Source organism: Bacidia gigantensis (assembly GCF_019456465.1).
Source record: "Bacidia gigantensis strain McMullin 20006 chromosome Unknown contig_283, whole genome shotgun sequence".
Lineage (NCBI taxonomy): Eukaryota > Fungi > Ascomycota > Lecanoromycetes > Lecanorales > Ramalinaceae > Bacidia > Bacidia gigantensis.
In genome coordinates this window covers 382,346-405,381 of record NW_025408607.1, presented here as the reverse complement: position 1 = coordinate 405,381, position 23,036 = coordinate 382,346, and the positions used below count along the sequence as shown (strand labels likewise).

Sequence of the window (23,036 nt, the reverse complement as noted above, 5' to 3'; positions counted from 1 at the left end):
GTATATCTTGTTCCCAACCATTTCGTTCGTCTCCGACTATCCCTCTCGCCATATGCAACTTCTCTACCAAGCTTGCATCCCAGCATTTGTCTTTATCCTCTATCACCCTCCACGGATAGCCTTTCCTCCTCAACGAAATAGATCGATCGATTCAACCCTTGATCCAACCCAGATATCATTACACGCGGTGCAATACACTTTAGATGCCATTGGCGGGGAGGGTTGGGTGATTCGATAAGGCGGCAAGTGCCAAGACTATGGTAAGCGATTACTACCCTCACCACACAGTACGGTCGGCGGTTGAGCATTTAATACATAATGAAATTCTTTTGCCTCACGGTATTCTGAAAATTCTTCCACCTCTACGAGATATATTGGCCAGACAGATTGCGCTTCATTACTATTTGAATTCTAGCGTGTGCGATCTATCTGTCAAGCTTTGATTTCGGTAAGCTGTCTTAGAGCGACCTCTCGTCAACCCTCAGCAGCTGGGGCAAAGACATGACCTTATTCCCCGGTGCTTTGATGCAAATAGACGTTGAGATATGCGTCTGCTCCACACGACAAAGCTCGAGCTATTCGACTTCCTCGACAACGAAATTCCACCCTACGCAATTCTTTCGCATACTTGGGGCGAAGACGAGGTCAGCTACGCAGACTTCCTGACTGGCAAACGCAATGCCAAAATCCTACGCGGCTGCGAGCTGATAGCGTCCGAGTCGTGGGAGTACGTGTGGATTGACACTTGTTGCATCGACAAGTCCAGCAGTATGCGCGCGCCGATTCGTGCTTTAATCCACGGTGCTTGCTGACAGATAGGAGGTGCGGAGCTTTCCGAAGCTATCAACTCCATGTACAGGTGGTATCAGAAGTCTGAGACCTGCTACGTCCATCTCTCAGACATTCACGTGAAGCCCCGCACTTCAACCAAGCCAAAGCGTTTCGTGGAGACCAGATGGTTCACCAGGGGCTGGACATTGCAGGAATTACTTGCGCCAAAGCGGGTCGTATTCTTTGACAGCTGTTGGGTGGAGATCGGTAGCAAAACGAGTCTAAGTGATGCTATTTTCGAGGCGACACGTATTGAGCCTGAATATTTGACCTCGCCCGACACTATGCTCCAAGATGCCAGTGCCGCAATGAAAATGTCATGGGCGTCAAAGAGAGAAACAAGCAGGGTCGAGGATATTGCGTATTGCCTCCTCGGTCTTTTCAATGTCAATATGCCACTTTTGTACGGCGAGGGCGAAAGAGCCTTTCAGAGATTGCAGCACGAGATCATTGGCCGGTCGAGCGACGAGTCAATCTTTGCTTGGACCGATCGGCGGCCAGTGATCCAGTGGGAGATGTTTGCCGCCCACCCTTCGGCCTTTGAGAAATCCGGGGACATTATACGGTCGGCCAATGATGTGATATCTAGAAAAGGAACTTTGCCTTATGCGTTGACGAACAAAGGCCTTCAGATTCACCTGCCAGTTGTTGGTCGCAAAGAATCCCATCTGACTTCCGATGAGTGGGAGCTCCAACCCATCGAAGACGACGATAAGTACGCGGAGGAAAGGGTGGCTCTTGCATGTCGTCGACGCAGTCAGCCTGGCACATGCCTGGGTATTCGCCTCTCTAATTTCTCTGATGGTGGGTCCTTGAGATTGCGATTTGCTTCGCTCCAGACCTACCAAGAACGTGAAAGGCCTCTCAAGGAATACTACGTGAAGACCCATGACCCTGCGCACACGTACATCAGACGGTGTCCATTCCAAGGCGAAGTCGAGATATTTATGACACCGGCTGTTGAGGATGAGCTGATTTCAGTAGATGACGTGACGCATGAACATCAACAAGAGGTGGAAGTCTGCAATGGACAGATCTACTTCTCAGCGCAGTATGAGTCGGATCAGAAAGTCACCCACGAAGGCCCACAAGAGGTAGGAATCCTTGACGGCAGCATAATCTACCCAGGCTGGTCATCCAACATGTCTCGACGACTCGCATTTACGTTCAAAGACGGCTCCAACCTGGCACTTGGATGGCGGCATCGCTCAGAACTGGTCTCCTGTCCATCAATCATTCTTTTACAACTCATCAATCCCAACGACGATGGAGCGACAACGGAGAAATTACGAATGCTAGATATACTGACTTTTGTCTCCGATAACGAAAGATTCACAAAGATGTACAACGACCTGACACAGCAGCTTGATGAGCGACGGGAAGTACTGCTGGTTCTTGACTACAACGACAGATGGCATCGATCTTTAGCGGACGGTAGACAGCTACAGGTTAGACTAAGGCCCGCGTCATCACCTGGAAGTGAGAATTTGCATCTGCAAGTCGTTTTCGACATCATTGAAGTGACCTATGACTTGATTCTCTGATCGCTCCGGTACTACTCCCGGCTTCTAGATCCTCTGCAGCAGCGACAATGGCATCGAGCTCACTTATCCTCGCACCTTCTCGCCTCCTCCGCCCGCAACTAGCCTAAACACTAATATCTCATTCGACCCTTCATTTCCGCTCACCACAATTCTCGTTCCGCGATCACACGGTCCATCCTACACTCAAAAATCAGTCATCATAGGATAACCCCGCTTTTGCGTCTACTCACAGCTTTTGCGTCACTCTAGCCACCTCTCTCCACTCTTGCTCCAACACTCTATAGTCGCGGTCTGCCTTCTCAACTGCTTTTCTGCCGCGGAAAAGTCTCCAGATCAATCCATGCGGTTGCTCCAACTCTTGGTCTAGATTACAGATGACTTTTACAAGCCGGCGCTGATCGGTGTTGAGCCTTGCGACGGTAGCAGCGAGCGGGCCTGCGCGGACAGTGGGGATAGACTGGATGATGTCGAGGGTATCATTGAGTTGGCAGGTGTGGCGGAGAAGGTCTCGGAGCTTGCTTTAGACTAATGCGCGGCGGACAGAAAGGTCGGTCTTTATCGCAAAAGGCTTTTGCAAATGTAAATAATGCGAATGGAGGCAAGGGATACTAGACCGCAAGTACGAGAAGGCGTGATTGCGATGCAAGTGGATTAAAAAAGGTGTGTTTACAAATTCGCAAATAGGTTGGAAGGCAATCATCGTAGAAGGCAGAGGAAGGCACAATAATACGAAGGTTCCTGAGTGTTATGAGAAGCCTGGCATGCTCCGTTACTTCATCACGACGCGGTGATGCTACAGGTCGAGCGACGCCAACAACACCTTGAGCAGCAGCAACATTGAAGAAAATGGCCACCTCCTATCCTTGTTCTTATAAGTAAAAGGCGCCAAAACGAAAGCAGAATCGCTCGAGTGGCACCAACTCAATCGAAACATTTTTTCGGCGGCTGCCTTTCGCAATAAGTCGCTGACAAGACAGCATCACGGTTGATAAAACATTTTGGCGGACAGGCCTCTCCAAGTCAGGAGTCAAAGTCTTCTGCCCGATTCTAGGATTGGGGTTAGGCGATGATGATGATGCTCAGGGATATTGAGGAGATGGTGCGGCAGCGATGCTGCTGATGGAAAAGAAGGCTGTAAGGGCAAGAGCGGGAGGGAGGAGTTCGGATGGCGGGAGTTGGATGCAGTATCAAATCAAGCGGATTGTGGAGTGGGAATACGGATGACCTGATATGTGGTAGTGCAGGATGGAGAATGAAGGAAAATGAATGCATTCTTTGAGAACTGGCGATCTCCGCCATCTATCTGCATGTGGGTATCATGTCGCTGGTAAGGTTGTGAAAAGGGAAAGAGAGCACGCTTGGTAAGCTCCGCATGTAGTCATCAGCAGGCCAATCAGCCAGAAAGCAAGCACATTCGATCCTCCCCTTATAATACAGCCCCTACGCTCTGGAGCACCTCAAGCCGCAATCGTATCCTGGTTCAGGATCTGGTCCTCCCACCACTTCATGTAGTCTTCCCTGCTCCAGCGCGCAAGGCGCTGTATTGTCGCGATGACTTGGAAGAGTCCTCTGATGGTACCTGTGTTGCCGACTTGCTGTCCAATATGGACGAGAATCTCAGTTTCGCTTATCATGCGCATCACGAGCAGGGTCCAGCTGTGGCGTTCGGTCAGGATAACTGGCATAGTAGGCAGATCAGTCCATTGAAGTCCCGGATTCAGCAGCTTGAGCTTGGTGAACTGCGCAAGCGTCCAGACGGCGAGTTGACAAATTCCCTTTGCGCGACTCCGAGCACCTTGAACTTTGGTCTCAATATTGGTAGCGAGGATTGTCTTTTCCAAATCTTTGGCATCCGTCTGGTTGAGGCAGTTGCTGGAAAATATGGTATTGAGCTTGGCCAGAGTTTCATTGGGTGGTTCGATCAATATTGCGAAATCGACCATAGAGCCATCTTGTGCTTTACCCGACAATGGAGGTTTTGCTTCCTTCGTAATCTTATGCATCGTGACATTTCTGTACCAAATATGGGTATCCTTACGTTGCCCTTGCAGGGCGAGACGCAGAATCCGGGAATGTACCTCGTCATTCCAGCTAGGTTCAGAGCAATCTTTCTCATCACATTCACTCGCTGCCGCAAGAATCTTCCGTAGCTCTTTATAAAATTCATCGATAGCTTCTTGGCCTCCCGGTAGCTGGACGGGGCAGACAGAGCCTTTCAGCGTCACGTATGCCTTATTACGCTCTGCCGCGAACATGTCTGGGAATGCGTGTGCTTTCAATTCGTAGGGTATGATACTGATCCCCTGGCCTATCTGCAGGAGATCTTCTGTGAGTCTCTCTAGACGAGGAGGCGGGAAGGGATAGTCGGCGGCGTTGAACGAGGCCTTAGTGATCTCAAAGCGATCGGAGTGTAGGTAGCTTGATGGTGTAGTGCTCGCGTGAGGGATGAATCTCCTGCTTGACTCGCTGCATCTTCCCCAATCTCCACGTCACCTAGGTCTCATGGTAACCCCAGAGCGTCATTCTCCTCTATGAGAGCCGATGATGATAGTGCGGAAGAGCCAGCTTCGGATGATGGGGCCTTTTCGGCTATTCGACGGGAGGAACGTGTAGGTGACATATGTGGAGAAGATGGAGCGCGAGCTGGAAGGCTGTGGTCGGTATGCAGGTGTGGTCTGGGAGTCTTATCGTCATCGTCGTTGAGCGGTTTAGGGGGTGTCTGCGGCTGGAATGCTACTAGATTGGGCTTCTGAGGGGACTGGTTGCTTCTAGGTGCCATGATATTTGATGAGATGCAGCCAAGTGCGGTGCGTATAGGCAGGCTCTGCTGTTGTGTCTTCCTTCTCTTTCTTGAGAGTTCGCTCGTGCTGGCGGGATCGCAGAAGAGTGAGGCAGGGGATGGCAGGGAGTCGAGCCAGCTGAGAGTGCGAGAGGTAGGTTTACTTGCACTTGACATGTTTTGAGACGGCATGACACTTCAATGACACAGATAGCGGTGTTGCTGAGGTGGTTTTGTTGTTGTCCCCTCGGTCGTCCTGCGTTGATATCGCAACGTTATCGATAAGAGATGCCAAGCCGTCCTCTCGCAAATCTGTCGGATGTCCTTTCCGAAAGATACTCATCCTGTCCACCAACGTTCTTTCTCCTCACGAGCGTGCCTCAATAGCATCACAACGTGTTGAGGCTCAGCATCCTTTGCATTTGTAAGCTCGGTGATTGGGCCCTCTCTTACCGGTAAATTGCAAACGATCCGTGACTTCATAGGTCGTTTGTAGCAGTTACCTACATGTCTTCACACTATTATTTCTATGCTTAAAACGGCTAAGATGATTCCCGCAACTGTAGCATCGCGCGTGGGGCATAGCTTTATACGGTCTTGCTATCCGAGGACCTACTCATGTGTACCCAGCTTCTCCGCTCGTTCTTCACATTCACGTTTAACAAGGCCGCATCCGGAGATCAGGGCAGAAATAGACTGAAATTGGGGTATTCCTTTGTCTTAAAACGGGGAACAACTTGCCAAGATGCTGGTAGGCGGATAAAGAAGATAAAGAGCAGAATTTCTCCATCTCCTGGCTGAACTAAATTCTTGGAATTAACTCGCATCCTTTCCATTTTCTCAGATCACTTGATCCCTAGTTTCAGCTAGCACAATACCTATCGGTCACATATTTGAAGCTACATACTCACCAAACTTCGGCTCTCTGCACCACTATGACGAACACGAAGTATCTGGATGTGCTAGAACTTGTCTACACCTTCTTAGCAGGTCTATGCGCAGCCCCTGTAAGTGTATTTATCTTTAGGAGAAACTACATCATCGACCGCTGGCTATCACTCGAGACGCTTCTTTACTTTTTAATCTTCTTTAGGCTCGATTCTCTGCTCACAACTTCCTTGCCTTTGCGTGCGGAATTCCTCTTTTGGTGTGAAGATTACCAAACTCGCTAGCTCATCGGCCTACTCTGCAGCTACAAAGCCTGGTGTAGCGTTTGTAACACATTCTACAGTATCGACTTCTTCAGTTTCCTCAATACGACCTACCATGCCCTCGTATCACGTAAAAAACCCCTATCCCCTCTCAATCGTCCCGAACGAAATGCACACTCGGTCGCCTGTTAAACTTCGCGCTGTGGTTCTTTTCCACTGGCGTTCGCAATTTCTAGACTAGATCCCCTGGCTCGAAGTCGCCAAGTTCTCTGGATTAGCCGCTACTCTTTCGTGTTTGATCTGGCCCTATGTAGATCTTCACTACGGACCCGACAGACATGAGCGCGATTGGCAATGGTATCAAGACACTTTCGAACACATGCCGACGACGCGTCGTACAGGTACAAGTCCGCCGCCGGAACGTCTCGGCGCATCGTCGTCGGCGGAGAAGGAGAAGGAGAAGGCTCCAGAGCTGCGGAAGACACTAGTGGCGTCGGGACAAGAGGGAGAGCGCGATGAAGCTCATGGTGTCAGTGCTGTAACAAGAACGGGTAAGAAGGGGGAAAGGAGGAGGTTAGTGAGCGATGAGCTTTCGAATCAGCTCCAGTGGGTATTGGAACTGTCGATAAGACGATCAGCTAGGGTAGCAGGCCAAGAGAAGGGAAAGGGGAAGAGGGCAATTCATGCGAGGATTAAGGATGAAGGGGAGGGCTGTGATTGATTGATGAAATGTTGTGGTGTTGGTGATTATAGAAAATAGATTCAATTACTGAGGTGTTCAAGGCCGGTTTTTGAATATGCGCATGAATTTCGAGGGAGAAGGTTGTGAACGCTGATCTTGGATAGGCTTCCGTGATGCAACACAAATTTCAAGCTGGAGATAAAACCCCACAACTAATATTCATCGGGCTGCTAGGAATTCGAAGTAGGTCAATCTCATTGTTCCCTGCTGTCTCAACGCTAGGGGTTGTGAGTGCGGTCGCTCCACGTCTTTGCTCTTGCAGAGAACTGAAGACAGGTTGCGACAGAGTTATATATCCTATGGTTGCCTAATACTAGGCGTGATTTGGGTGGCGGATCACAGGATATAGATATGTCTTGAGCTAATGGAGCGGCACAGATTGATTTCACGCTATAAGCACCTGTCACTATATCACTAACGACGTTACAGCAGGAGACTGCAAGACTGGCAACGGATATTCATACACACATGATCGTTCACGAGAAACCGCTTAGTCCACCATCAGCCGGTCAACGTCAAAGGCTCCAAATTAATGCGCACTCGCTGCTAATAGCGTCCAATCTTGGACAAGCGAGAGTGTAAGTCATTCTCGAGATGGCCATCTGCGCTACCATTATAACACCTGGTGTCTCTTCTTCACATAAGAATTCGAATGCGAGCGTCGGCAAATCGTCTTGTCCACTTGCGGGCTTGTTTAATTTGGAGTCTACGTATTGCAATAATGTCGATGTATGCAAGCCCTGAATATGCTTTACATGAAGACTCTCAAGAACAAATATTAGTAAATTTGAAAATTCAACAGTACGATTTAGCTAGTTGTGTTTCCTTGCTCTGTCGATCGTTGCCCAGGATTCTAAGCTCAGGTGTAGAAGGCTCTGTGAATTGGCACTGCCAGTCGTACACCACATAATTCTGGATGTTAGATAACTTGACTTCAAGAGGATTAATGTTGACCTTGAGAAAGCCTACAGTTAACCCACTAACTCCTAGTTCCTTGCCAAATAGATTCATATCAGGTCTGCCTTACTAGCTATATCATGGAAGTGGATGTATAAGCGAAGCTCCGCATCATATCGCCGTCACTTATCAACAACTCAAACTCAAGACTATTCTGTTATGACTTGAGGAATACTTCCCACCGTAGGCTAGTAAGAAATTGATCTCCGCAGTAAGACACTATCTCAGCAAGAAGTGCAACACAGCCTTCCTCCTTAACCTCGCGGATGCGGCTTTCAACCTCGGTTGCTGTCATACATACATTTATGGCAAGCGATTCAGCACCGCTTGCAAACTCCTTGGGAATACTATTTCAAACGCTAATAGACACCAACTACAGTTATAGGACCTTAGCGCTATAGCTTACTTAGGATCCTCTATGACAGCAGGCCTTTCATAGAACGCTCCCTGCTCACCTGACTAACGAATGCTGCGCTCCAAGGGACACAGATAGATCTTATTACAACGATGTAGGTGCTTAAGAGCACTATTCAAAGCATATAGGTTACATATGTCACTAACATAGGCGTGAAAGGTTACTAATTCTACGTTAAGAAAGATCGGCGGACTTTTAATTATTATAGTAGGATAAGCTAAAGTTTAGAAATAATTAGTAGTCTAACAAGCTTAGATATAATAATGTAATAAGTTATAAATCTAATATTAATTATATTAGCCTAGGGTTTAAAGGTCTAAAAACCTTACTACTAAGTGTCTACGCTAGCTAAAGACTAACTCTCTTACTAGTAAAGCTATATAGCTACCTTTAAGCTAGTTAAATCCCTTTATTAATATAGCTTTAAAGTCTATATTTATAAATCTATATATAAAAATAGTAGGTAAATATTTTAAAAGCTTTTTAATTAATAGAAATAATTATAAAAATAATAGAATAAAAGTTATTAAAATATTATATAAAAGCCTAAGTAATTAAGTAAAATAAACTTTTAGCTTATTAATCTTTAGTTTAGCTAGATTCTTTAATAATCTAATAAGCTTAAATATAATAATATAATAAATTATAAATTTAATATTAGCTATACTAACCTAAAGTTTAAAAGTTTAAAAACCTTATTACTAAGTATTTATACTAACTAAAGATTAATTTGTTTATTAGTAAAGCTATATAGCTGTCTTTAAACTAGCTAAACCTATATTTAAACCTAGTAGTTAAATAACTACTTTAAAAAAATAAAGCTAAAAGGTATAGCTTTTTAATAATAGCTATATAAAGTAATAAAAAATATTTAAATATAGTTAATAAAAAATTTAATAAGAAATTAATATAATAAGTATAAGCTTCTAATTTCTAGCAACTTAAAAGCTAAATGTTATAATTTAATAAGCTGTTTCTTTTAACTTAAGTTACTATTTCTTTTCTAAATAAATATTTTAAATAATAGCTTTATAAGCTATAGTTCTATAGTATAAAGCGTAATTTATTAATAGTAATCTTTTATATAAATAAGCTTAATAATAGCTAAAATAGCAAGAAATTAGCTTAGAATATTATTAAAAAAAATAGGTAATATAGTAAGTTAACTAAATATATATTATTATTTATTCTAGTAATATATAGAATAATATCTTTTTAATATAAGTTACTTTTTAAGTTTAAAAATTCTAATATAAAATAATTTTTATATAAAATAATTAATAACTTTATTAGATACTAGTAAAAGAGATTAAATATTAAATTTTTAATATTATATATAATTTTACTTAAATATAGGAAACCTATAAATACTAAATAAAAAATAATATATAATAAAGCTTTATTAAATCTAAATATATTTAAAGTTTAAATAATTTTAATTAATATATTTTTAATAATAAGTTATTATTTTTTAAATATTATATTTATTATAGGTTTTATAAATTTTATTAATAATATATTTAACTAACTAGCTAGAGAACTTATAATTAAAATAGTTATTACTAAGTCCCTATTCTATATACTTTAACTTTACTTTTATAAAATATATTTTTATTATTTTTAGCTAAATTTAAGAATAAAAATAATTAATAAGCTATTTATATAAGTTTTTCTTTATTGCTAGTATAATAAGTTCTAGATCTTTAAATATATAAAATTTAAAGTAACTATTATAGATATTTATATATATAGTATATATATTCTTTACTAGGCTATAGTTAAGAACTTTAGCAAGCTTTAATAAAATTAAAGATTAGGATTATTAATAAAAAAGCTTAAATACTAATATAGCTATAATTTTATAAAGCTTATTAACTAAAAATAATTATTAATAATTTTTTTAAAATAAAAATAAAAGAGATTATTAGCTAAAATATTTATTTTTCCTATTAGCTAGTTAGTTTTTAAATTAATATTAAAAGTAATAATAAATAAGGCTATTTTTTTAATAATAGTTATTATTAGTCCTCTTATAGAAAGTTTTCTATAGCTATAGTAATTAGCTTATTATCTTTTATTATATATATAATCTAGTTTATTAGTAGCTTTTTCTATTAAATTAAAGTATTTAAAACTATAAATACTTTTTAAAATTAAATATTTATAGGAATTAATACCTAGAAAAGGCTTATAATTATAAACTTTAGGGTTAATAAATTAGTAGGGTCTATAAGTAAAAAGTATTTAAAACCTTCTATAAAAGTAGTATTTAACTAGAGGAAAAACTTTTATTGGAATTTTAAAATATATTTAAAATAATAACTATTATAATAAATTAATAAAGTATATTATTATTTTAAATTTAAATAAATATCCTTTTTAATTTTATACTAGGTTTTCTTTTTTATAAAAATATTATATATATATCTTAAGAAAAAGTATCCTAGCTATATAACTTTTATAGTAAAAGTTAAAAATCTAATAAAATTCTTATATAATATTAATTTCCTATTAAGGATATAAGATACGTTTATTAAAGCTCTTTAGAGTTTATCTTTTAGAAATTTAATATATATTTTTATAGTATTAATCTTAATACCTAGGAATTTTATTAAAAGGCTAGTAATATCCTTTTTAATATTAATAGTTAAGCTAAGCTTTTTATAGATAGTATTAAAATTATTATTATATTTTTTTATATTAATATTTTCTAGCAAAACTATAAAGAAATTATTTAAGTAATAAAGAACTATAAAGTAATAAAATTTATAAAAAATAATATAATATAAGCCTTTAATAAAAAGGTTAAAAATAAAAAGTATTATCTTTAAGCTAAAAAAGAGGTAATAGTTAGCTTAATATATATTATTCTAATAGAAGCTAAAGAGCTATTACTTATTTATTACTACTAATATATATTAAAAAATATTAAAAAGATCCTTTTTTATAAGTATTACTTTAAAGCTTATTTTAAGTATTATATTAATAGTAGCGTTAAATTTAATATACTTTAAGATTTTATTATCTATATTACTAAAGTTATTAATAAAATTGCCTTTTAAGTATAATAAATTATAAATATATTTAAATTCTTTATTATTTTTTAAAACTAAACTTAAAAGTAAAGAAATATAAAATAAAGTTGGAATTATAGCTATTTTTAGAAGCTAGTAGTAAGTATTCTATTTTTTTATATCTTTTATAAAGGTTTTTAAATCTATTATTATAGAGGGGTAAAGTATATTTAATAGTAATTAATTAGGGCTTCTATAGCCTATTTAGGCTTTTATTTTTATAATTTATAAGATTTACTATATATAGTATTTATTTAAATAATTCTATAGCTAGTATACTTATTTATTATATAATAGTAATAATATTTTATTTAAAAGAAAGTTAGCAAAGTTAGCTATAAAGTATAATAATCCTTCTAAAATACTACCTAATAAGGATAGAATTATAAGTAGTTATTTTAAATATAAAACTTTATTCTAAAAAAGGATTAAAGTTTTATTTAAATTTTAATAATTTTTATTTTTATAACTATTATATTTAATAGTTTTATATATATTTTTATATATTCTATAAATATTTTATTAATAATAAAATAATTTATAAAAACTTTTATTAATTTAATTATAATAAATTTACTTATTTTTTAGCTTTATTAAAGTTATTAATAAAATAGCTAAAAGAATTATAATTCTAACTTTTAAAAACTATTTATATTTTAAGTTAATTTTAGCTTCTACTTAGCGTTTTAGGTTTTTTTATTATATTATTATTATCCTATTAATATAATACGTATTAAAAACTTTAATAGATTTTTTTATATAATATAATAAAAAAAACTAAAAATAGTATTTATAATTTAATAACTTTTTATAAAAGGCTATATATTTATTTTAAAGGATAAGATAAATTAAAATCTTTTTATAGATTAAAAAGCTATATATAATATTATATATAATATTAAATTCTTTAAAAGTTAAATTTCTTATAAGTTATATAATTAAGCTATTAATAAGTTTAATAAAATTTTTAATTTAAAAAATGCTTTTTTAAATCTTTTTAATATATTTAAAGTTAAGTCTAAAGATCTAGCTTTTAAAATTATATTAAAGAGAGGGCTATTTATTATCTAATATATTTATAAAGCTTATATATAACTCTTATTATATAAAAGGGTATCTATAGAAATCCTTTACCTTATAATTTAAATAAAGAAAATATATAAAAAAAGTATATTTAAAAAGAAGAAAAAATATAAAGTAGCTTTAATAAAAAGAATATATAGTAGTTAAAAGCTATAATAAGTTTTTTAAAAAGATCCCTATTATTATTTAAAAGTTTTTTACTTTTAATATTATTAGTAAATTATAATTATAAATAAAAAGTATTTAAAAGATAGCTAAAAAAGGAAAAGCTAACTATAGCTAGCTTTAAAAAGCTAAGCCCTAAGTTATTTACTATTTTTATCTTAATAATAAAGTTTTTAAAATAATAATATATAATATTATAAACTAGGAGGAAAATTATTATAATTATAGATTCTTATTATTTACAGATTTTCTAACTTTAATATTAATAATAGTAAGGCTACCTGCTATTTTATAAGCTTTAGGTATTTATTTTTTCTTTTAAAAAAAAGTATAATAAAAGAAAAAAGCTCTTGACCCACTAACCCCTAGTCTAGCTAGATCCTTAATTAAAGCTCTGCCATGTCAAAGGCACTCCGCAGCTATTATTGAAGTCAAATTTTGGATACGCTTCAAGACACCTTTTGCGGTGCAGGTGCTAGACGATGTTGTTGCGGTGCGAGAGCAACATTCTATGGCGATCGCGAAGATATACTGTCTTTACATTGTCGCCCTTGCGGAAGGGCTTGGTGACAAACAAAGCAATAGTTGTCCGGGATCTTGCCAACACATAAATGGCAGTAGTTAGAGAAGGTGCTATTTTTCTCTAGATGCTAGTGATCTAGCTGTTGTGCTCAGTTCGAGTGGATAGCATCTCCTTTACCCTTCCCACCTCGTGCCTGGTTCCCTATAGGCGCATGAGTCCCAATTCCACCTGCTCCAGCTCCACGCTAAGCCGCAGCGCCCCTCCTATTGCTTTTCCTGCTGCCTTTTGGCCTTCCCTAGAATCGCCTCTGTGCGGAGGCTGTCTGAGTAGCTGCAGCGGTGGCTTGGACGCCATATGCGTTATCGTCGTCGCCGTCGTCGTTTTCTGATCCAGCCGCTTGTTCGAGTCTGGCGTCTAGTGTTGCCGCTACCCTGCCATACAATGTTTGGTGGAGAAGGGAAACTCTGGAAAGCGTTGATCGACTGCCCTATTCCTAGACATTTTCGCACATCTGGCGTAGACCTCTCTGCTAGGGTTCGTCTGAAGACATGGCGCTATTTACCTATTCTATGTGACAATCGACTGTTGCAATCAGTCAGTACATTGTAGGTAGTAAGCTAGCTCGGGTATATAGTGCGCTGAGCATACCTCTTCCATTTGGGAGCTTCTCCGCGTAATGCACCTAGAAGTCGACGCTATTAGTTGTCATTGTTATGGAGAATATCTGCCTATGCTTGTGGATACTATTTGTCTCTTTGTGACCGAGGAACTCGCGAAACTTTCGCAGCTGATAGATGACGATTGCTCGCCCATGATGAGCCTGCACTTGCGCAGCGGCTTAACTGCTTAGGTTGCTCTTACCTTCTATCAAGCAAAAAATATGCCAGAGCTTTTGTAGGAGATTGAAAACTTTAACAAAGTCACATTCCAACTCACTAGGTTCATAATAGAGCGCACGATCAAGCTTCAAGATAGTCATCCCAGGGGAGTTTCTTTTTTATATTTTCCTAACAATGTCTTCGGGAGGGTCGGTAGGCAAATTCCTAGCTTAAGAGAGCTTATTCGCGGCTAAGAGGTCACCTACATCTCCCTAGTCGTATAAACTATATTTCCAACTATCTATGCTTTCGTATTCCTCAACCTCCACTGCTCCAATTTCAGTCAGATCGGGTTCCACAGGCGTGCACTTTATCCAGTATTCCTAAGGGATTGCCAAGGGAAACAGACCTTTTATCATACCGTCTTCGGAACGTGAACTGTATACTTTCAAGTTCCTTTCAAAGCGTTTGGCAGAGCTAGGCGCTAGTACTCTCCTTCTTAGTTGCACCAACCTTTGCTAAAGGTCTTTGAGGAAATCCGGATCCGCTTGCTATAGATAGCTTTGAAAAATGTAGAAACGATCGAGTGCAGCTCCAATGCCTGCGATATCTAGACTAATCTTGGTGTTTGGCGTACTAAGTAAATGCTCGAAGGGACCCTTGGGAGGATGCTCACTTTGCATAGGGATTGAGTGAGTGCGCTACACGTTCGGTTCAGTGATTGGAATTATGGGAGGCTGGATGATATGATTAGGTATGGGGATGGGTACTCGCGTTTGGTGTGGTAGAAGGGTCCATTCTGGGACGCAAGATTCTACCTGGAACAAGAGGGACAACCTCGTCGGAGTCTCCTGCAATGATATGAATCATGTACAATTGGGCTCGACTAAGCTAATTCCGCGGCCCTGCCATATCTTTTGCACTTTCGTTATGTAGCCATAGGACAGTTATTGTGTAAGCAAGCTTCGATGCGCTCGTTGAACGAGCTATGGGACTGAGGAGGTGTTGGAAGCTAATGAAGATGGGAGAAGAAAGAGGGTAAAGTGACAGTGCAGTTTGCATGGTGGCGGCTTGTGATACTGCCTTGAAGCAGCGAATGCTCAGTAAATGAAAGATTGTATGACACAAACCAAGCAATCACCAACTTTGTACTACAGCAGTCGATTATCATGGGCTCGATGTCACAATTAGAGTGTTAATAGGTCCGTCAACGTCCCGGTCTTCAAGCGACTAAAGATTCATATAGAGGAGAATAGGGACTTCCACCCGAAGCATTTCCCCGCCGAGAACTTTCTCCCTCTCCCTTGCACGACACTCGTCAAAGGTATATAAGCCTACCGCGGCACTGAACTTCTTGGGATGTTGCCCACTACTTTATAAGGAGTAATCGGTCCGAAGTAGTTATACTCTAGTTCGTGAAAATAAAGTAGCAAGTAGTATCGTTGATCAAAACACTCAATACACGTATATTCACAAGATGTAATACGACAAGAGCTAGGATGCCAAGCGAAAACAGTCGCCAAGCAATGATAGTCATGAAACTAGTGAAAGGAGTTTGTCGATACAGGAAAAGCTAGTAATTTTGATACACTTTCCTGCACTGAGTAGTTGTCGTAGATAGAGGGGGCAGACTATAGAGATCCTTCGGCCAATTAGAATCTTGCATACATGTGCAGGGACCCCAATTAGAGATCACATCCAGAAAGAATCCTTGAGTCGGAAGATGCAAGCCCGGACCGATCGCCGCTTCCATGTCGCAAACGGGCAGATTCCAGAACGACAGGGCAGCGGGAGAGACATCGCTCGGATTGCTCTGCAGATAGTCGAGCAAGGCGCCATTCTGATTGTCGAAGGGATACTGGCCCTTCGCCAGAGCCGCAGTCTTGAGGACGGAGTCGAGGATTTTCGACAGGTCGAGGCCGTATTTGCTGAGCATGTTGTCGTTGGTGGAGCCATCAGGGCCTGTGCCTTGCTTGTATGCGCCCCAGACGTTCCAACTTGCCGTGTCGAACGGGTTGATCACGCGAGTGACTCTGGCGCCCGAGGAAGTGGTGACCCACCGAGCGAAGATGTAGGCGGCACCGTCTTTGCATACGGTCATTACTGGTCGCCCATTGCAGGCTGCGCCATCTCCGCGACCATACGCTTGGTCGGTCAGCTTCATGATGAAGACATGGTCAGCGGCCCAGAGAGCGTTGATTGCCGAGGCTGCAAGAGCGTTTTGAATGCCGGTATTGGTTATGGTGGGTGGGATCTGGGGTAGGGCTGCAAAGGACCCACCGGCAAGTATCATCGGGAGCTGGCTTGGATCTTCGTCGATACGATGACCTGTGTCTGGATAATCTGGCCAGTGGTCGAGACTGGCATCGTAGAACTTGCCAATGCCGTCGCTGGCTTGAGTAAATATTTGACCTACGGCTGTTTGAACCTCGCCCCATTGCTTCAGCGGACTGGCCGTTTGTCAGTGGACTGCGAGACACTTGAGCCGGAGGGAACTAACTCTGGCCTGTTCAAGCCTTCTTGCGTCAATATACCATTGACAATCCCAGCAATGCCGGCGATAACAGCGCCAACAGGGGTCACTGACGATACGACTATGATTAGGGTCAGCACCATCTCCGCCGCTTATGCAAAAGAATGAGGTAGAATATCCTGTGCTGTCGTGACACCGTAGAACATCGAGAGATATAAGATTTGTTATTTTACTCGACGGCACAGCCAATATGTCGAATTGCGTAAGGGATGCTCAGGGGGTGGGAAGAATCTATCAATAAAACGTACTCGCTGCGATACCACCAATGATGCTGACAGGTACAATCAGCTGAGAGGGATTCTGCGTGGGTGTGAAGAATGCTTTGACAAAATCATTTGTCGAGAAGCCCACTGACACCGCTGAGTCCGTCAGTCGATGTTGCACAATCGACAGCCAATTGGCAAAATTGTTGATAGTCCAGATGGCGAAATGCGCTTCGGGATACTTCAGGCAAAGATCATGACTGTAGCCTGTGGAGCCGCAATTAGGTACGCTTATGGGACCGCAGATACCAGCACCCTCGTTTCCGGCCACATGGAGCATCAAGTCCTGGATGTTGGTAGACGTATTGGCCGAGGTTGCGCCAGGGTCGAGGGCATACTCCCATCCGTCTACCTGAGCACCTCGTACTCTTTAGATCGTTAGCAGTGAAGCCACAATGGAGGCTGGAAAGCATACATAGTCTTGACCCATCCGCCCATGTTGTATTGATTCCATGAATCAGCATTGCGCTTGTCCGCAGGGGGGAGCCAGTGGGACTACCGCATATCTCGTCGGAGAGAGCCCTTTTAGTAAGTCCAAAGTTGAAGGGAGCAGGCACTGCAGAGACTGATGTTGCGCTTACTGTCAGAATGAGACCAAACGAGGGGAAAGAAGAAATTGCGAACCAAAGTGAGAAGCCGCGAGCAGGATAGCCAGAATCCTGACCATCTTGTCTTGGAACTGCTGGAACATCATAAGATGACAGTCTGACATCCTTTCAATCCAGAGATATAGGATACAGAGACCATTTCAAGTGCTCCAAACATGATATAGGGAAGCGTTACTTGATCGCCAACGCCCCCATCTTTTTTCCACCTCAAGTGCATGCTGCCCGTCTTGGCCAGATTGTCAGATTGTCACGGTAATTGGGACTGAAATCGTTGGACCTTTGAAGAGAGCTAAGCGATTCTGACCATTGGGCCCCCGGCGATCTCTCAAATTCTGTTTAGTATTTTGGAAGAAGCTTAAATAGGCGGATGTTAGTCTATTGTGTGTTTGAAGCTTCGACAGGTGCATATGTGCCGCCCGCATCGCGCTGCTCTGGAGGCCACAGACAACTTTCATGATGCGGCACATGGATCACGCTCCAAATCAGACCTCCGCCAAATGACCCCAAGTCTCTCAAAGCCGCATCCAACAATGGCCAGAAACAGGATAGTGGGGACACGTTTTGGAGTAAAGCCTATTCTGCGCTCGTTGCTCAAGTCTTCTGTGGATTGGCTTTAATCACATTCGAACGGGCTCTTTACGTCCGTACCATGAGACATTATCAGCGTCATGATGCTCCGCATAGTTCAGTGTTGGTTTCATTAGCCTACGGCTATTCCGATTCTGAATTGTGGGGTGGGGCACAGCAGAGGCAGACCAGGCCAACGCCTCGCCCTAGGTATAATGCGGCCAATCTACGCCGCACCACTCTTGAGGTACCTGAGGCTGAGAGGCATTAAGCTGAAACAAAGGTCTCCCTGGTGACTGGATATCTCAAGCGAGACCTGACAGATGTGAACAAATGATCCGAGCCGCTTCTTGCTTGAGTTTCGAATTTCTCAGATCTAGTGACCCTTGCAATATTGCCTGGACTAAGATAGCCTGACTTGCCTACTAGGCTTGAAATAGTCAATATACCTCGTTTTGTTTAGCGGTAAATACTTTCTAAAATTCGGGATATCTCAACAAAGCAATATACTTTGTAGCATTCTCTCTTTGCGACAACCTTTCGCCAAATGTGGAATGTAAAATGCGACTTGGATGATTGGTGCAATTTGCATGTTGTAAGCCTAGGTGAGCAAGTCCGAAAGTGTGAGCCTCTTGAGTAAATTTCTGAGACCAACAAATGATAGTGTCTGACGTGTAGAGATGCAAAATTATGAGATCGAGCAACAGGCCAAGCACAGGATAAGAACCTAAGCGGACCTAACCTTTAGCGACTCCCAAAAAGTCTTCCTTGAGCTATTCACTCAGACTGCCTTCACATACCTTGAGGATGACTCTTCGCTGACGCAAAGAGCCTCAAAAAACAAGATTAGCGGCGACCAACAAAATCATCTTGCACTGCGCCTTGTCTTGAACGATCTTCAACCTCAATCCTAGTCCAAACAACTAATGCCCTGCCAACATCCTAGTGATTCGCATAGAACTCTTGCTCCTTACTTGTTCCCTCCGCACATCGCTCCAGGAGTGGAGGTTTCACCAACCCAGACCATCGATGACCTCTCGCCCTGTGATCTGACCTACAAATCTTACCATCAGATATGGAAGGATCTGTACACAGCATTTAGCCCTACAGTCCTGATTTCCCTTTGCAGAGAAGAATGCCTAGTTCCTAGTCATAGATGTGTCTGTGGTGTAGCTCAACGTGACTTTATCATTATCTACTGCACTGGTAGCACAGATAAACTTCAGAGGGTGTTGTTTCACTGCGGTCTGCCGCTATGATGTGCTATTTAGCATTATTGGACGCATTGTAGTGAGACGCGAATGTCCATCGTTTTAGACAAGCTTTTGGTCCATTTGCATAGCAGGTCCAATGCTGCAGCCACTGGAAGATACCGTATCGTGCAACGAGCTACGATAGAACATCACCACGACAGTACACCTGAGCCTTGAAACAAAGAACAGAAAGAGTACAATGACGTGTACTAAGGAGTCGAGGGGGTCTACCTAGACTGGATGCCGCGTCCTACCCCACAGAGAAAGCCAAGACTTTCGTTCGGATGCGACAGCTTACATAATTCCTTATTCACCACCTCTCAACCCAATGATACTTCCTTACCTCCCCCTTACAAGAGCGACATCGAGATGCGCTCATACGATATCAGATCTTTGGCATCGCGTTGCAGCTTCTATCGGCCGAGCAACGGATGTACGGACAACTGACCAAGTGAGCGCAAACCAGCCTGAGCGCGAAAGTGAGTGCAATCAAATTCATTCCACTAAGTCCTCCCCGCCGTCTAGTGCCAATTTATTCTCTCCTCCATGGATTCTTTCTCTCCTCTATGGATTCTTTCTCTCATTAATACACTTCCACTCCCATAAGCTACAAGCTTGTGAGCAAAGCAGATCCAAGTGCGCGCGCTGAGAGCGCCAGCGAAGTTTGACCCTCCACTTCCAAGCTCCTGACTTGTGAGACTGACTCTCTACCAGTCCAGCCATCCGAGTGAGAGCCAAGAACGAGACTACTATCTGGTGAAGATCTCATTCTTCCTCCCTTGCTTCATGGCAATCTTGACACTCCCCAGGCTGCCCAAGAAGCTTCGACTATTGATCCCCATCTACATAAACAGCCTAGTTCTCTCACACAACAAACTCACCTCACATTGGACCTTCAAACCCCTACGCAAAATCTTCTGCATCCCGACATCAGTCCCGATGCCACTGCTAACTCCCGAAGGCGCTGCCGCCCAGTCCCAAATATCAACCCACTACAAAATAAACTTACTGGAGCATTCCGGCGCTACTGTCAGCCAATCTCAATCACTTTACAACGGACCAAACTTTTCAGAGTACTCTGGACATCTCTTGGCCTCACTTTAGCGCCACCCTCCAGCAGTATGAACAATCCTATTGCGTTGCAATTCAGGTGTCTATCTCCCTCTCTTACGCGTCTGAAATTTACGCGTATTGCCTAGGCAACGTCGGACGCGATGTCACGTGCGCTTGTCCAAGTATCTTCTTAGTGAAGCTAGCTGCGACATGACATGCTCAACAGTGTTGTCCTTCGCGCTTTCCTGTCTTTCTGACCATCCGCAGGGCTCGCAGTTGATGTTGGCTTCTCTATTAATTATCACCAACATCATCATCGATGTCTCCAACGCAACCTTCTACGATATGTCCGCTCCCGGATCCTCTCTCCTTCCAACTCCCAAAGAATGAACACAGAGCAACGCCTTGCCTTTCCCCTGCCCCTCCCACGACCTGAGCGCGCTTCTTCACATAATCTCCATACAAGCGCTAAGACAATAAGGTTTACAGAAACCTATAGACGAAAGTGTCAACGTAGCGCTAGGTGAATAGGAAGACTATCTTTGTATTTACGCGATGCAAACTTTTTGTCTATTGGCTTCTCAACAAAAGAGACGTCTGGTGTCGCGACCAGGGAGAGCACTGTTCCAGATCAATTGTCGGTCAATGCTAGGCAGTCTCACCGCAGAATTACCATTGTTCGTCATCTTAGCCAGATAAGAAGAGATCATTCTGTGTAAGAGATTTTCCTCTAGTTAGCAATTTAACATCGGTAAGAAAATGTTGTCGTTGAGAGGCTGCTATCTGCTCAGGAACACAACGCACATATCGATAGGATTTTGCCATATCCGCGCATTAATGTTTCCCCTGTTTGTTTTAGCGTATTCAGTTCGTTGGGGTTTCAACACAAAGAAAGAGATTTCTTGAGATTAGACGGGGATGCCGATTTGGGCTGTCGATTCCCTTTGTGCTTTTCTGATCCCGATGCAAAATTGCCTTTGTTCAACTTCTTAGCTGCTTCTCAACCTTGGAGTCAACGTACCAAACGTTCATGATGTATCTCTGAATGGTCTTGAAATAGTCAAAGCTCCTAAAAGTCGTTGAGACATGATCTAGTACAGCTCATCAATGTGAAGTCTCCGCCATTGCCCGTGAACCTCCTAAGAGGCATCTCCTAGCCACTATACAACAAAACCACTACCCATAATTTACAGATCTTTACAAGACATCTTCCCACCAGACTAATGTCTACGCGCGCCATCGCCGTTGTTGTGCCTGGATTCGTACCTACAACTCCCTCAAAAGCCGGCGTCAATTTCACCCAGAAAGACAAGCCTCCTCCAACTTCACGCCGTGGGAAACGGCGGCAGTCCTGGCCCTACCGCCGTCGTCGAAAGCGTACCATCAACTCTCAAACTCCCGTACCCATTCCACGAACAAATCTTCAACCCCGCCTCGCAGCTGAAAAAGAAGCAACTACTTTCTTCCGTGCAAAAGACGTCCTCATCAAAAGCGGCGCCACAAGCGTAAAGGCTCCCACCATCCTAATAAGTCCCAAGTCCTATGACTCAACGACTCCCACTCTGAAAAGGCCTACAAAAACTACCTTAGCGGCGCTCTCTTCAACCCCCGCAGCTCTGTGTAGTCCATCAACTTCAATGACTCTCGCACCCTCAACAGCATCAACGACTGCAGCCTCCGCCCTCTCAACCCCAGCGAAGTCACGAGGGATAGCGGCGCTGTCACTCACATACTCCCCGGCTCGCCTTGTATGCGCTCCCCGCTGACGTCGCTTTCCTCGTCCTTCTACCACCTCTACCTCCTCCACCTTTTAACCCACACATCCTCTCAAATGTCCCTCTACAACGTAGAGTACCACTCCCTCCCCAGCACCTCCTTTTTCGAATTCCTGATCCGTATGCAGACTTGTTTGTATGAGTATGGTGCGTCATCCTGGTCAGAGGCGTAGTGAGGAGGATGAGAGGATTTTGAAAAGGGATGGGATTCCTATGCGGACATCTAAGGTCGAAGCGGAGATCGAAGTGGAAAGAAGGGAAGGGGGAAAAGGAAAGGGGAAGAGGAGGATGGAGGGGAAAGAGGACGAAGGAGAAGGAGAAGGAGAGGTTTATAATACTAGGAGAACAGTGTCGATGTTGAGATGGTTGACGTGCCGCTTGTGGGGGGGAAGAACGCGAGATTAGCGCTAATGAAAGTGGATGGAAAGGGTAAAGGACACAGGGGACAGGGAGGAGAGGGAAGGGAAATGAGATAGTAAGAGTGGATGAGGAAAGGTTGACTATTAGGCTCGGTGGGTTGAGGGCTGGAAATAGGGTTTATGTACTGTTAAGAGAAGTTCAATGAATCAACAAGGCATTGTTATTGTTGTATTCGTAAGATAATTCGTAAGATACGCTGTTTGAGAGAGCTTTGGGATAGAACAGTATGCATACTAATAAAGTTGCTTTTTACTAAGGCTCTTGCTTTCTCACCTACAAAAGAAGTGAGTTTATTACTGACATTAATCTTCCTAACAAAGGCGTATGCAAGCTAGTATTTTCCGCGCTGGTAGGGCTATTGAACTTGGTTTTTGTAAGTGATGCAATGTGACATCATGCCTCTTCATATTACATTGCTTGCATTCGGACCAATGGTCGAACGTTGGTACGTGCTTTTACCCTCCGCGTGATGGCCTTCTGCG

At 42.1% G+C, this 23,036-nt stretch overlaps 3 protein-coding genes across 3 annotated transcripts; 1 reads left to right on the top strand and 2 right to left on the bottom strand.

Annotated features, from left to right (window-relative positions):
• Positions 1-545: 545 nt before the first annotated feature.
• On the top strand, positions 546-2,904 carry KY384_008029 (uncharacterized protein; the record flags this gene model as incomplete). Its single annotated transcript, XM_044816518.1, has 3 exons — positions 546-768; positions 820-2,279; positions 2,743-2,904. 3 exons carry the CDS (start codon positions 546-548, stop codon positions 2,902-2,904), a joined length of 1,845 nt encoding a protein of 614 aa, XP_044666568.1.
• Positions 2,905-3,832: 928 nt separating this feature from the next.
• On the bottom strand, positions 3,833-5,331 carry KY384_008028 (uncharacterized protein; the record flags this gene model as incomplete). Its single annotated transcript, XM_044816517.1, has 2 exons — positions 3,833-4,829; positions 4,886-5,331. 2 exons carry the CDS (start codon positions 5,329-5,331, stop codon positions 3,833-3,835), a joined length of 1,443 nt encoding a protein of 480 aa, XP_044666567.1.
• A 10,324-nt stretch (positions 5,332-15,655) lies between these two features.
• Positions 15,656-17,316, bottom strand: KY384_008027 (uncharacterized protein; the record flags this gene model as incomplete). The annotated part of the gene is made up of 4 exons (XM_044816516.1): positions 15,656-16,532; positions 16,583-16,676; positions 16,864-17,246; positions 17,294-17,316. The coding sequence occupies 4 exons, from the start codon at positions 17,314-17,316 to the stop codon at positions 15,656-15,658; spliced, it is 1,377 nt and encodes a 458-aa protein (XP_044666566.1).
• Between the last annotated feature and the right edge of the window lie 5,720 nt (positions 17,317-23,036).